The 14,451-nt window shown below is 36.0% G+C and overlaps 1 protein-coding gene across 1 annotated transcript in view; it reads left to right on the top strand.

The window, feature by feature from the left end:
• The window catches only part of LOC140158690 (EH domain-binding protein 1-like), a 124,658-nt gene extending 110,677 nt beyond the window's left edge, over positions 1-13,981 (top strand). The window contains 1 exon segment of the mRNA XM_072181910.1: positions 12,965-13,981. Coding sequence (XP_072038011.1) covers positions 12,965-13,058 — 94 coding nt within the window. The 3' untranslated portion in view covers positions 13,059-13,981.
• The last annotated feature ends 470 nt before the right edge of the window (positions 13,982-14,451 follow it).

The raw sequence follows: 14,451 nt of genomic DNA, 5'->3' as shown, positions 1-14,451 counted from the left end.
TGTTATGTTATGTTATGTTATGACTTGGATAATTTATCATTTACTTTGTAGGTACTAGCCTTTTTACAAATTCACATGTAAATGTTGGATTTAGGCCTCTGATTTGCTCATGCATACATGTTTTGTTTTCAAGGTTGTAGGCCTATATCCAATACGTGTTACATTTACAATACATCTTTTTCATGTAATATTTTGGAAATTGCCTAAAATGACTTAATATTCTAGATATGCCTACTGGTTATAAAATTATTTCTTATTTAATATGCATTGTATACTTTGAATTTTGCATTGGTAAATCTTGTATTTTCTCTACTTACAAGGCTTGTTTGTCTTTGTTCGCTTTTTTTTTTCCTAATGTATTAAATTTTGTTTTGCTTATTGTAAAATTGAAACACTATGTATAGGGTGCCACGTCATCACGCTGTGCGTTTGGTGGCATCCTCATCCTCTGTTTCTCATACTTTTGTCATATAATTTAAAATGTTCCACACTGTTTTATACAAGAAAATATTATTCTGTATTATGTTAACATGTATTTTGAATGGATGAAATAAACTGAACTGAACTGAACTGAACTGATGATGATGACTCGGATGATGATGATGACTCTGATGATGATGACTCGGATAATGATGACTCAGATTATGATGGTGACTCGGATGATGATGGTGGTGATGATGATGATGATGATGAAAATGGTGGAGATGAAGGTGGTGGCAATGGTTATGGGAATAAGGACAGCTGCTGCAATGATTGAGATGATGATGGTAATGGTGACAGTGATGATAATGTTGATAACAAATAATAATTATGGTTGGTGGTGGTGGTGTAGGTGATGATAAAAATGATAAAGATATTGATTAGGATGATGATAAAGATGATATTGATGGTGATGATGTTGTGATGGTAACAATATGGAGACAATGACTTAACAATGTTTATAATAATGAGCAAGAGAGTTAAAATTATACAAAGCTATAAGCACAGTAATATCAGATTTGTATTAAATATCAGGGTAATGTTAATTGTTATTGATGTTTGGTTGTGTTGTGTTGTTTTGGTAGTTTCATAACTTCTATCTCGATAAAAATTGTTCTCCATGATTTGTGTATTGAATGAATGTGTATTCTGGTTGAAATCCATACAACCCCTATTGAAAACATGACCAAAATCATCCACACAGGGAGTGTGAATTTCAAATGGAGTTACCTGAATGGGTGACTCCATTTGAAATATACACCCCCTATGTAGGGTATTAAGGTCATGTCTTCCGTAGGGTGTACAGATTTCAACCGGAATAGCCCAAAGTCTATAATACTTGTCACTCTAAGCTGAGTCCTTGTAGATAGAACACATTCTTCCTCTGCCATCATTATTGGAGTCAGAGAGCCCTCTATGTTGGTTGTCTGTCCTTTTATCTGTAAGATAAAGATGTACATTGTAAAATTGTATCGCAGAAGTGTACAATATATTTATTTCATCTTTGATTTAATGAAGTGTGCAATATTTCTATGAATACAAATTTTACATTTTTGTGTCCAACAATGTCTGTACTTTGTTCTAAAAGTCTGCTTTAATGAATAATTTGATTTTTAGAAAAACAAACAAGTAAGCCAATTTGCACTGAAAAATTTCCAGTGATTCCTCTTACAAAGCATCATTACTGTTTTCTACTGGTTCCCCTACTACAGCCATTAAATCCAAAACAAAATGTTGAAAAGGGAAAAATTCAGTAAAACCAGTTTATTTCAGAACAAATATTACCAGGGAATCATGACTTTGGCATTTATATGTTGAGAATTCCATGATTTTCCAGATACAATGTGTGGCTTTCATGTGACAAATGTAAAATGTGATGTATTTGAAATCCATCCCCACCTCCTATGGAAGACACAACCTTAATCCCCCACAGGGTGCAGATTTCAAATGGAGTCACCCATTCAGATAACTGATTCACACTCCCTGAGTGGGAGATTAAAGTCATGTCTTCCACAGGGGGTGTATGGATTTCAACTGGAATAGCCCTTTGAACCGCTGTTTTCTATTGTCAGTGAAAGTACAACCACAGCCCTCGAATTAAGGATCTGAAGGGGCACGGCAACTTTTTAGGGCAAGTTGATAATTGCCTTGGATTTTCACTGAAAAGGCAAGGCAGCACAGCAATTTGTAATATTTCAAGAGGGCATCATGGCAACTGTTGAAAATTTGAGAAGGGCACCAAGGCAATTTCTCAAAAGTGAAGAAAACACACACAAACTTAGTTAGATGATTTTATAATGAAGGGGCAGGGCTGGGGCACCGACGGCAACTTCATTAGAGGGCACGGCAAGTGAATGCCTTGGGTAAAGGACATATTTTGAGGGCATTACGGCAGTGGGGTTGGGCACCCACGGCAAAATGCCATGGGTGCCGTGGGTTAATTCGAGGGCTGTACAACCAGAGAAAAATAATGTGTGATGAGAAACTGTAAGAAATGAGGTCAAAGGTAAATTATGCAATGCGAGTTGAAAATCACTTCTCTTCTACAATGCTAGATTGACAGCCGATTAAAAAACATTCAGAAACGGTAAAAGAAATAAATTAAAAACTGATGAGTGTTAATCGCTTCCCCTAAGGGATAAACACATCCTCTCCAATTTAGGAATCTGAAAAATATTAATGACAATATTTTACAAATATGCAATAAATTGATAGACTCTATTTGTGCTATAAAAATAGACAGATTTATCTTTTGCCATTTTGTATCTTGGAAATATCAGCATACATGATGCATGCTAAGCCTACAATCAGATTAAATCTTTTTTACCCTTGTGAGCAGGCATGGAAGAAAAAAGGGGAAAAAGGGGGAAACTTTTTTGCTGTGTGATTGTTAAGAGTTAAGCGGATGCATATATAGATAATAAAATGATTAAAAATTGACTGGTAAGACAGGATTTGGGATTAGCAAAGTGAGCATTTAGATGTTTAAAAGTGTTCGTAAATAAGAGATACGGATTAAAGTAAGGGAAAATGGGATGGTGAGAGATGGGGATAATTTGGTTCAAACGCTGTTGATTTTTAGGGAAAGTTTTGAGCCCTGGGGCTAAATTTTATTGGCTTGTGTTGGATGGTGATGATTTTGAGATGGGAAATTGGTGCAGATGTTATATCAAGAAACAACTTTGTCAAAATTATTCATGATATCGTAGAAAAACTGTGGCGTGATTGATGGGAACAAAATGCAATAAACATAATTTTTCACCAGGTTTGCCATCGCAAACAGTAAAGGAAACAAGTAGAAAAGGTGATCCCGTCTGGGAATCGAACCCAGTACCTCAGGTTTACGAGACTTTAGCTTTAACCACTTAGCCTATGAGCTTCATGATTATGCAGGTTGAAATTTGAACCTATAAGCAGTCACATAATCTTATCTCCTTCCGAAAATAGCCCATAGTAGCTAGGGTCTAAATATGTGATGTGTTGACCTGATTGGAACTGACTGTGAGATCTTTGTCATCCACTGCTTCTGTCCCACAATTTAAATGCATGATGGATAATTGATTGTAATTTTTTCCAACACCAGGGATTGAACAGGAGGTCCCCTGACACCAAAGTCAAAGACCTTATACCACTGTGCCATCGCCACTCTCAAATTAATTCAACATGCAGAATAGGCAAGATTCTTATTCTTTATTTGAGGTTGGGTCCATCTCAATCCAGTCACAGAATTCTCATTTGTAATGTGTTTAGTTTTGTTGATCACCTTGTACCTAAAACAAAGTTAACTGTTTTGGTTTTTTTAATATTTGCAGTACAATTTTAATATGGCTCACATCTATAAAGAATTTGAACAACTTTGTTTAAAACTTGATAACATGATTCTCCTTTGTTAAATAAATGGTTTAGTGCAATAAGGACCCAACTGCTAATAGCTGCCAGGTGTCATATTATATAGTAGATGTGTACAAGGTAGAATGCAGAAATTGTCTAGTGTTTATAAGGCAGCTATTTGCAAGCAGGGCCTTCTTACACTTAACCCCTTCGAAATTGAAAATGAAACTTAAATCTACTCAATCAAGCTGCACTTGAAAAGAAAAATCTTAACAGCTGACATTTTAAATGATTTGTACAAATTTGCTCCCATTTGAATTTAAACTTGCTACTCTTGTTGTAGAATGTATCAATAGAAAAAAAACACGAAGCATTTTTTTTAATAGTTGCAAGAAAATCTGTCCAACTGCCCAGCTGACGTTTGAATGATTTGAGTATATTTGGTTTTATTTGAAATTCTATTTTAATGCAATCTGTTTCTTTTATTGTATGCGGCCTTTTTATCAAGGCTTTTTTTTTATAGAATAGTAACAATTCTGTTATTATTATCCAGTGTGGTTGTTATTAATTTCTACTTCACCCTCTTTCTTTTTCTCAATTCATAGCCTTCGATAGTGTCAATAAAATGTGAAAATGTCCAGAAATTAAAATCATTTGTCAATAAGTCCTACATTTTGGTGCACATTTATTTGAATTTTGCTATTTTAAAGGGGCATTTCATGATCCACAGCCTCATCCCCCACTTTTCTCCAAAAAAGTTTAGATTTTTATACCACTGGAAATAATGTTTGTGTACAAAAAAATTCTTGCAGATTAAATTTGTTTAGGAAAAACATCCCCAAATTTCAATTACGTTCTGGTAAACCAGAACGAAATTACAGCAGTGGCCTATGGAGTAGTGTAATATACATAATCATGCATAACTCGCAAATGCGAAAATCGGTATCAACTGAAATTTTAGAAATAAGCTTTTTTTGTGGATATCTACTGAAAAATGTAATAAAAAGAGGATGCTAGGATCACGAAATATTCCTTTAAAGGGTTGATTCTTCCCAAACTTGTTCACAAATTTGGGAATGTTTGTGAGATTTTCATTAAACATGATTTTGTTGCAGTATAATATGCCTAATAATAATAGTAATAATATTGTTTTTGAGCTACTTGTTCAATATGTCCTTGCCCTGTTGTCTTGTCTTGTCTTGTTTTGATTCTGTTTTTTTGTTCTGGTGATTAGATAAATGTATGTGTTAATATTCAAAAAGGTCCATGGCTCGTCAAGCTCCTCATGAAGTTCGCTCCACAGCCCCATATTCTTATTTTACTCTCTGATGTACGGTTCATATAACTCATAGTAGTAATAGTACCACGGTTCGTAAGACACTTTTAGGAGGAAATAATTGAATTTTGGTTGAAGACATTTTAGGGAACCAAAATGCTTGACATCCTTTTTTCCATTTGAAAAGATGTGCAAAGTTTGGTTACATGTCTTGCTTGCACCTGTCGCATCTTATCCCTAGTATGTGCCATGCACTCACAATGATGTGACTTCCCTTGTGAGCTAGCCAATCTGAGGCTTATCATGGCTGCATTCTACCCAGTTGTTTCCCCTCAACTTTCATGGCTGATTTGCCTTGATGCTTAATGCATCACTGGTATAGAGCATACTAATACAGCATCTATATATTTTCAAAAGGCACTGTTGTCATTGAATATGCAGCTATAGAGAGAAAAATCAGTATGCAAATATTTTTTCTGCTCTTATTTTTGCCAATTTATTGATGAAGATATCATTAGATATGAACGAAAATTCTTGTGTGAACAAAAAGAATATTGTAAAAGAATAATTTGGGTTTAAAGAAAGTATATCTTAAGTCATTGAATCTTTCTCTTGTATACATTGACAAGCCTAACATGTGCATTAACACAAACTCGGATGTACATCCCCACCCCACCCCGGCCTGCAAGTAAACACCGGTATCAAGGGACAACACTACACTCTAAGTTTTCTGACTATCCAATTGTGGACACACACATTAAAGTTTTTTTTAAGTTTTCACTATCCGAGTGTCGAATCACCTACACCTCCAACTGTGGTCCTTGTTAATAATGTACACACCATGGAATTGTGGATGTCCACGGTACCCATTCACAGTGATTTCTTGTGTGTGTCCACGATTGACAGTAGACAGCTCTAGGTCAACGAACATGAATGCAGTACAGAACATGCGATGTCACATGATGGCGCTGTGACCAGGCACTCTTGAATGGCACCAAATGGGCTATTCCAGTTAAAATCCACACTACCCCTGTGGAAAATTTTGAAAATATCTTCCACAGGGGGAGTATGTTTTTCAAATATAATTGGTCAGGGTTAATCATTTTGAAACCCATACTCCCCCTGTATTATGGCTTTACCTGTATCTTCCACAACTGGAGTGAGTATTTCAAATGGACGTTATCCAATTGTCTATTCTATTCAAAACACATACTATCACATTGGAAGACTTCCGCTAAATCTTCCACAGGAGTAGTCTGGATTTTGAATGGAGTAGGCCAATGACAGCGTGCCTTCATGTCTAATGTTTAGAAAACGCTCATCCACAAATTTACATGCCAGTACTTGTTGCTTGAACACTCGAAACTCGCCAAACCAAGTAGCTTGCCTGTCAACTATAGCAAAACTTGAGGCTGATCTCAGCCGTATCTTGCCCAGCTGTTATCCCTGGACTAGTCACAGCTTGTTCACCCCTAGTAGTAGCTATGTTTTAGATGCTACAGTACTAAACTGGGACTTCTCAGGGAGTATAGAATACCATTCATTTTGAATTCAGTATGTAGTATTGATTTTATTCTGAAATCACTCAAGAATGCTAAAAGATATTGAAAACCTTATGGAGTACTGGTAATACTTAGTATATGATTTAAAAAAAATACTTTTCATGGAAATATTGAATGTTCTGAAAGTGTATTGATACTATAATTATGATATCATGTTTTCTTTTCCACCTGTATTATTTACAGTTTTAATAGGCCTATAGGTATTTTTGTTGTATTTCCAAAAAACAACAGGAACATTTTAACATAACTGATCATCTGAACACAAATATGTTTGTTTGATTGCATTTTTTTTTTTTTTTTGTGTGTGTTTATTTGTTGGCCTGTATCAGGGAGAGCTTGTCATTCATAATAATATCTCAAAATATGGAACAATACCCCAAAATTCTGCAATAACTATTGTATTTTACCTAATAGGTGCTTGGGTGCTTAAACGAACTCATTTCAAGAAGGAGGACTTATTAAAATCAAACTGAACATTACATTTCCCTTGCAAATTATACTGTTGAAATTCAAACAAATTACACAGTCATCGAACATGGATGATTCTGTGTGATTCCGAATTCCATGCGCAAAGTTGACTGAACACTAGAGATGCTTAGACACTGCCTTAGACATGTAGACATTATGTATATGTTAGAAAACTCCTACAGAAGGCACTAGTCATATGCGTAGATCCAATATTTTGCCTGGGGATGGTCCATACATTATCATCCCCGGCCCCCCCAATGTTGACGCCTGAATATTGGTTTCTGACCAATTGCCCATTTTAACCCCAAAAGTTCAAATTTTCGCGCCCTTCGCGCGCATTTGTCCCACTTTTGCACCATATTTCACCAGTTTAGCTTCCAAATAGCAAATTTGTACCATATACACTTATTATGTCGCCAAATGGCATTTGATTCACAATACTTCAAGAAATTTTTCCAACCCCATCCCCCCCCCCAATGTCAAAAAGAAATATACGCCACTGGCACTAGTTAAGGAAAGGGAAGGGTACTAATTAAGTAGTCAAATGTGCCATAATCTGATCTAATCAGATCAAAAAGTTGGCAATAATGAAATTGAAAGAAAAAAACAATAAGAACATGAGAAAATGAACATGTAAAAAGTTCAGAACTCTGCATTAAAGTGTGTTTAATTCAACATCAGTAAACTTAGGTACTGAGTAAGTTAGAAATAGACAGAATAACTTCTCCTACAAGGATGTACAATGCAGATGTAGGATTTTTTTGTAAAATATTTCGGCAAAAATCAAGAGTTTTGATATTTTAGATATAAGTTATTGCTAAATCAGGTCAAATCCATTATCCATAACATCACAAAATCAGCATGACTATTGCATCCAAATGAGTACAAATAGGCCTAGTATTGGTTTAGTGTTTCTCAAAATTTTCTTTTAAAACTTTGGCTAATATCCAAGAAATTGTGCAAGTTTTGCACATTGAATTGTTTCTAGTGTGTCGTGCAGTATTAATAAGGCCCTGTAACGACTGGTGGTTTTGAAATCAAACACACACACTTGTGAGGCAAGTGCTTTCCGTCTCTTTCGTCTTCCCTTTCCCCTTGGTACATATGTGAGCTTGTGTTGAAACAAGAACAAAAACACGCTGTTACAAAAGCAATGTGCGAGAAAAAAAGAAAAGAAAAATAGGAAAAGAAAAGAGAGTGAAGGAAAAAGATTTTCTAGCCGGTACCACCGACAAATGGTCTTCCCCAAGGCAGTATGAATAAATTATATTTGTCATGTCTTAATCTGCTCTCGTTCATTAGAATTTCATGATGTCTCTATTCAATACGGCAACATAGTGGTTTTTCCTCTGCGCTCACCGCCCTTGGGCTTTATGCCAACCACAAGGCTATGAGTTTGCTGCTTGAAACTCGCTGAGAATTCTTGTAGTACACTACTATGTATTATAGCAACTACTTGTTAAATACTAGGGCTATTTGTACTTATTTTAATGCATTTTATAATTTCAATATCAAATTTGGTTATAATGAACAAAAAATCAATATTGTTGTAAATATTTGTAAAACTTTCGGACTATAATCTGAGTTCGGCACAGCAAGGGTAAAAGAGCAAGGTCTTCGTATGCATCACCGGGACTGGTTGACGGACGATCGCATCCACAATCTCAGTATTCCCCTGGCGCTGCCCATCTTGTTTTACCCCCATGACGGCCGCTATCAAAACCCAATCTTGTGTTTTGTTTCACTCGCAACTAGTGCTGCATCCCCTCCTTCTTTTTCCTTAAGTCTTGTTTTTCTATCAATCAGCTCGAGAGAGTTTCATTTCATTTTCTCTCTCTCTCTCTCCATCTCGCTATCTCATGCATCTGCCGTCTCCTCCCACTTGCAAAACATCCAGATGGTCGGAGTAAAACAAAATCCGACCGGTTTGCTGTTGTTTCTTGAAATATAAAGTGTATTTAAAAAAAAATCCCTGGCCATATTTAGTAGCATTTGTGACACGTGACCGGTATCGCATGCATTGTTACCAGCCAACGGTGAGGTATTGTGTTCTAATAGTCTAGCCTCCATTTAATGACTATTTAGAGTGTATTTAAAGCTCATCAAGAACTCGAGATGGATGGATACAAGGCAAATAGTAACAACCGAAAAAAGAAAAGTGAGCATTTGTTCTCCAGCACGAGTGGATCTACTTAAATAGAAAATGATTTGATTGAGGGGATTAAAATGAGAAAGCTGCTGTGGGTTGTTTTTAGATGTCATCTGTTTGTTTAATAAAGACATTGTATCTCTTTTCCTGCCTTTATAAAAAATTCTGACAATTACAGATGTGCTGTCAGAAAATGTAGGTTTTCACCAAAACTACTCCAGGTTGCTAGACTCTTGATGTTTCTTATATCAATTGAACAGAAACATCAGTAAAAACCATTGAAAATTTAAGGGTAGACGAGGTATTGTTGGTCGAAGCAAAAAAAAAAAAAAGAATGATTTTCATTATCTAAATCAATATGTTATTGAAAAAGTTTTGCAAAAGTTCATTCTACAAATCATATACTTTGAAAACTTGATTTTTTGCTCTTAATGAGTTATGTGCGTTTTAGTTTTACAAAAGTGTTCTTGTTTCAGCCCTCTTTACAACGTAACTCAAGAACCACAGGACCTACAAAAGTGTATCTGTGATATTTGAATTATTCTACACACTCGATATGAAATGATCTATGCAATTTTTGCCAAAGCTCACTACCATTCGCAAGCAGGCCTGGAAAAAGTGTGGAAAGTGGGAAGCTCCTTCCTGGGAAATTTGGATGTTTGGAGGGAAAGAGAATTTGGAGGGAAATTTGTCTTTTTGAAGGGAAATTTTGATCATCTTACAGGGAATTTTTTCCAGCCCTGTTCGCAAGATGCTGTGAACTACCAAATTGCAACAGTTTAAAATAGTTGCTAACCTTAAGTTAGTAACTGACGGCAGCTATTGAACTCCAAACTCATTTATCATCTGTAAACTGACAGGCATAGCATCAGGTGCAGCTATTGCCAGGTAACCTGAACAATAAAATGCAGATTCTACTTAAGGACGTACGCTACACTCGGGGACAGGAAAACAATATTGTTATTGCCTCTTGAAGTAGCCATAAGTGACTTCCTGTTTAGCGAGACGTACGTACGCTCCTCTTCATCATCCGCCTTCTTAATGTCAACCTCACATCTGTCTAGGGTTTGTTACGGCCCACCAACGATTTCACGCCGCATTCTTTTCATTTTATCATCAGTATCTGTCCCCCCTTTTTGTCACCACTAGTATGAATATTTGAGCACCCTTATTCATTGTGCTACCACCGGGCCACTGTTTGCTTGGACAATATTGTTAGGGGGCAAGAAATGAAAGCTGTTTAGTGTGTTGCGCGAGGCATCACACTGATAGCTCGGTAAATAATGTATTTTGTAAAAGTATTTTTCACTTAAACTGATGCGTGTTGTCGGCAAGGTTTCGCGCAGGATACATTAGCCGTGATACGAGGTCTTCAGCGTAACACCATATGTCGTGGACTTACTGTACCATCATTTGTCATCCTATCTTACTCCTGTCGATTTTAGATAAACAGAGAAAGAACTCATTGTTGTATTATAATCCTTTAGCACAAGTTCATTCACATGAGGATGAAATCGGGAACTGGATATGGGTCATTAATTTTGTGTTTAGTGGTGTGGTTTCACACACAACTCGACACCAGTGTTGTTTAATAAGAGATGAGTTTGTCAATGATAACGCCACGCCTCGTTAAGACCTTAATTGGAATTGATCTTACTAACGATGATTTGATGATATGACTATTAATTATGGCAGTAAATTACCAAAGAATAAGTGTTTGATAGCAGGTTGTGACATCTGATGATGACTCTTTCATATTTACTTAAAATAAAGTAAAAAATGATATTATTTTTTTTATTAATTACAACAAAAAAATGGAATTGTTAATATTTGGTTGAAAATTGAAGTACCAATAAATATTTATATTAAGTTTAGTGTGATACAGTAGGATTAGAAGGAGGAGATAAATTAGTATTGCTTAAATGTACTAGGCTGTACTGCACTGCACTGTACTTTGCTGTGTGCTGTGCAGTACGGTATTGTACCGTGCTGACCATATTGTTCTGTAGAATAGAAAAATGAATAAATAATATCACATTCTATGTAGAACTTTTTTAGAAATGTTCAATTTTCTGTGATAAAATAGCTCAACAAGTTAAATTTTTTCCCAATTAAAAAAATGAATAAAATTTGTGTGTTGCATTATTGTACTGTACCATACCATATACCAACCATTCTTCCATAGGATAAATCATGAACAATATCTTATCCTATGTTCAATGTATAATTTATATATTTCTATGATAAAACAGCTAAACAAGTTTTCAAAAATTTCCAATAAAAAGGACGGATCCAATTTATTTGCCACATAATTGTACTCTAGTCTACCATGCCAACCATTCTACCATGAGAATTATCACATGTAGAATGTTTAATATTATGTGATAAATAGCTCAAGTTTCAAAACAGCATAGATTCAGCAGGGACTGCCTTTTTGAGGAGAGCGAGAGCAATATAGGAGAGTGACTTTTAGCCGGGCTTTTAGCTCTCCTTAGTTGACCATTCTCTCCTTACAATTCTATTGTAAATGTTCTAAACAGCTCTCCCTAAAGGCTCCAGAAGAGCTATTTCATGCTCTCCTGCAAGTTCCAAAAGACCGTCCCTAACTCTGTACATTATTGGGAAGTTAATGGGTAGGATAAAAGTTTACAAAACCACATGTTGCCGCCGAGTACGAGTGCCGAGATTTACAAAGTAGAGAGAGGAAGAAAGGGGAATAAAAAGAGAGAAATGTGAAGTTCATCCGGAAGTTGTCGCTACAGCCTTAGAGTAGAGACCGAGAGAGCTTTAATCCTCTGGGGTCATATTTCATTGATAAAGGCAAACCAAGCTCTTTCTTTTCACTATTATACTTTTTTTTTTTTTTTCCCATTTTGTACCACATCTCTCCTTGACATGAAAACCATCCACTTGAGCCATGTATTATTAATGTCAAATACGGGTGGAACAAAACACAGGGAACAATGATACAGTCCGGTAACACAACAACAGCACAACAGACAACATGTCGATGAGGAGCTAAGGTACCAGGGGTTGACCGTCCCACACACACAACACACAATTGATGGCCTCCAGGCATCTGTCTGTCATTAATCACTTTATAATGATGTATGCCGTCGGTTTGATTTAATTTTTTATCCGTTTTTTACGGATGAGGTGTACTGCTAGATAAGTTTTCTCTCTTTCTTCTTTTCTCTTCAATTTCTCTTTTATAGGGCTTTCGAGACCTTACGACCGGTGGCGGCTTCAGGAATTTTTTATTAGAGTATGCAAAAAATCTTTTTTTTTTTAAATTTGGGCCAATAAAGTTTAAATTTTTCTGATTCCTAATGGATCAAAATCTAAGATTGTGGGGGGAATTCCCCCTCACACACTAACAGCGCCTATAAAATAGCAGGTAATCTGTGTCTGTCTATGATTCCGTCAAATTTGCTAACTCTGGCTTAACTTATTTCTTGATCTGTCTGTCTGAAAATTTGCCTATTTGCCTAGTTGCATTTTTGGCCTAAAATGTTGAAATATTGTCTTTGTTGTATGTCTGTCTTTGTCTCTGTGTGTTTTTTGTCTCTTACCCTCTCTTACAGTGATGATGCAGGTTGCAAGTTCTATCTTCTGATTTTCCCATATATTTACAGATATAATTTTTTGGTGCAGTTTGATTAATTATGTTTTCTCTTCTTTGTCTTTGTCTCATTACAGAGCTGAGGAAGAACAAGAATACTTGGACAATGTATTGCAGAGACGAAAAAACAAAAGCATGGGAAGCAAAGATGAGAAATGCTGCATTCAGTAAGAACCACATGGAACTCTTTACACCTCCAGTGTGTCTGCTCATCAACAGAAGTTGGACATCCAAATCCGCTATATATTAAGAACCGCTAAACCACAAAAATGATCAATTTGTGCCTCCTGCTCCATGTATTTCTATAAATTGTGATATGCTTTATCGTGTCGTGGATAACACAACTACCCCAGGGGTTTAGAGATGGGGGTTTGGTACATCAACCCCTCTACCTCCATTCACACACCAGATGAGTAGCAAAGGTTATGATACAAGATAAATATGTCACACTACATGTAGTCCAAGATTTTTAAGTTGACTGAGTGGCGGGTAGAGAGGAGTACCCGTCATATTTGTGTTTATCTCACTCCAGTTTCTGAGACACTACTTTGTTCACCATAGTAGGGGGAGGTTAGAGAACAGATTTGATATGTCTCCTGGGTATCGGATGCACCAGGAGGCACCATACTCAGCCATCTGTAACTTTTTGTAGTGCAAGTCTGAAGATGGGGAGGGGGGCAAAACCTGTTGGCACATGTGCTGCGGGTTATTTAAATATTCATTTCATTCTCGTTATTCAAATTTTCACTTTTTTTTTCCTTTCAAAATGGAAAGATTTAGACAAGTTTTAATCTGTCATGATACGATAATAAGGTGGTCCCCGAGGCAGAAAATTGTACCAGGCTCACTGCCAGTCTCATTTATGGCAGTCCCAAATGACCTGTGGAAGATTTCTCCAAGCATCTAAGTGGACCCTGGAGGCCTATGAAAGCCTGCAAAAATCATGTCAGGCCTTGCAAACTTTCTAACATTGGGCCAAATGGCCTGCCTACTCCATGTCAACAAGTACTATGTAAGCCTTAGGCCATAAGACTGCGACAACTTTCTTACTTTTGGGGTCTAATGACTTGACTTACTTCTCAATTTTTTTTTCAAAAAAAGAGGATGGAGTCACAACTCAAAAATGACTCTTGGTTAAAAACAAAGAGGTAAAATATTTAAAAAGTTGTAAGGCTTGTTTAGATGTTATATGTAACAATAATCTTATTTAACAAACTTGCTTCATATTCTTATTATTTCTTTTTGTAGTAATGGTTGTATTTTTTTTCATAAATATTAGTATTGACCACAGCACAAAATTAATTGACTCAAAACCCAAAAGACTGACTTAAAAATAACTGATGCTTTTAAAACATCTTTGCAATTTAGATCAAAAATTGCTTCAATTGTCTTTCTTATTTCATATCAGTCAATACGTCGGATATCATGTTTAAGTCAACTGCATCTTAAAATCAATTATATCTGACCAAAACCCTAAAGACCTGATGTTTTTTAAAGTCTTTGTCAATTTCTTTTGTACAAGAGCAATTTACATCAAATTTGTTTCAATTTTTGCTTCTTTATA

This window comes from Amphiura filiformis, chromosome 1 (assembly GCF_039555335.1).
Source record: "Amphiura filiformis chromosome 1, Afil_fr2py, whole genome shotgun sequence".
In the NCBI taxonomy this organism is placed as follows: Eukaryota; Metazoa; Echinodermata; class Ophiuroidea; order Amphilepidida; family Amphiuridae; genus Amphiura; species Amphiura filiformis.
The sequence above is the reverse complement of the archived record's forward strand: the minus strand, read 5'-3'. Positions and strand labels throughout refer to the sequence as shown.